The following is a 1,323-nucleotide window of genomic DNA, read 5'->3' as shown; positions in this document are numbered from 1 at the left end:
GGAAAGTTCTGAAATAAATACTTCTTTGGGTTTTTAATTTCAGGAAATAGACCAAACTATCGACAATGATTTAAAGGCCACAAAAATGAAGATAGGTTATACCACCATTCCATATTGTAATGCTGACAGATGAAAGTACATTCAGAAATGTGAGAATCTGAATGATATCATGATTTTTCAAGGAACAATTCCACATACACAGAAAAAAAGGATATAAAATGTTTGCCACTCATTTGTAGCTTTTAGAAAAAATGCGATGACCAATAATCACAGAAAAATAAAGACCATTTCCTAGTCTATAGGCCACTGGTATGAAGATAAAAATATAAAAAATGTTGTTTCTTTGAAAGCAACAAAAGAGTGATTGTGTCAGCATTGGTCTTATTTTGTCCAACAAACTGCTCCTATGCATCAAAAAGTCATGGAAATCAAGATGAGCAATTCTTCATTTGGACATTGCATGGATATGAGTAGTAGTCAAAATCTGCAATTTGAAAGTTACACAAATGATCCACCTACAGGAAACATGTTTCCCAGAAATAACAACTCTATGAATCTCAAATACCACAGAAGAAAGAGAAAATGTATATGCAATAACTGTGGAAAGATATTTAGTAATAAGTCTCAGTTGAATGTTCAACAGAATATCCATACAGGACAGAAGTCCTTTATATGTGACGAGTGTGGGAAAGGATTCCAATGGAAGTCAAACCTTCGTGAACATATGAAAGTCCACACTGGAGAAAAACTCTTTATATGTGATGAGTGTGGGAAAGGATTCAAATGGAAGTCAAAACTTAATGACCATCTTAAAGTCCACTCTGGAGAAAAGCTCTTTATATGTGATGAGTGTGGGAAAGGATTCAGACGTAAGTCAAACCTTAATGAACATCTGAAAGTCCACACCGGAGAGAAGCCCTATATATGTGATGAGTGTGGGAAAGGTTTTAAATGGAAGTCAAGCCTTCAAAAACATTATAAAGTTCACACTGGAGAAAAGCTCTTTTTATGTGACAAGTGTGGGAAAGGATTCAGACAGAGTTCACACCTTCATAGACATCATAAAATTCACACTAGAGATCTCTACATATGTGTACATTGTGGGGAAAAATTCACTCAGAAGAAATATCTTCATGAACATCAGAGGGTCCACACTGGAGAAAAGCCCTATATATGTGATGAGTGTGGGAAAGGATTCAAATGGAAGTCAAAACTTCATGAACATCTGAAAGTCCACATGGGAGAGAAGCCCTATATATGTGATGAGTGTGGGAAAGGTTTTAAATGGAAGTCAAGCCTTCATAAACATTATAAAGTTCACAC

At 35.4% G+C, this 1,323-nt stretch overlaps 1 protein-coding gene across 1 annotated transcript; it reads left to right on the top strand.

The window, feature by feature from the left end:
- Positions 1-433: 433 nt before the first annotated feature.
- Positions 434-1,277, top strand: LOC123256545 (gastrula zinc finger protein XlCGF8.2DB-like; the record flags this gene model as incomplete). The annotated part of the gene is made up of 1 exon (XM_044685139.1): positions 434-1,277. A coding segment is annotated over exon 1 (844 nt), but the record flags the coding sequence as incomplete, so codon positions are not given.
- Between the last annotated feature and the right edge of the window lie 46 nt (positions 1,278-1,323).

Source organism: Gracilinanus agilis, unplaced genomic scaffold (genome assembly GCF_016433145.1).
Source record: "Gracilinanus agilis isolate LMUSP501 unplaced genomic scaffold, AgileGrace unplaced_scaffold60755, whole genome shotgun sequence".
Taxonomy (NCBI): domain Eukaryota; kingdom Metazoa; phylum Chordata; class Mammalia; order Didelphimorphia; family Didelphidae; genus Gracilinanus; species Gracilinanus agilis.
This window is presented reverse-complemented; position numbering and strand designations above follow the sequence as displayed.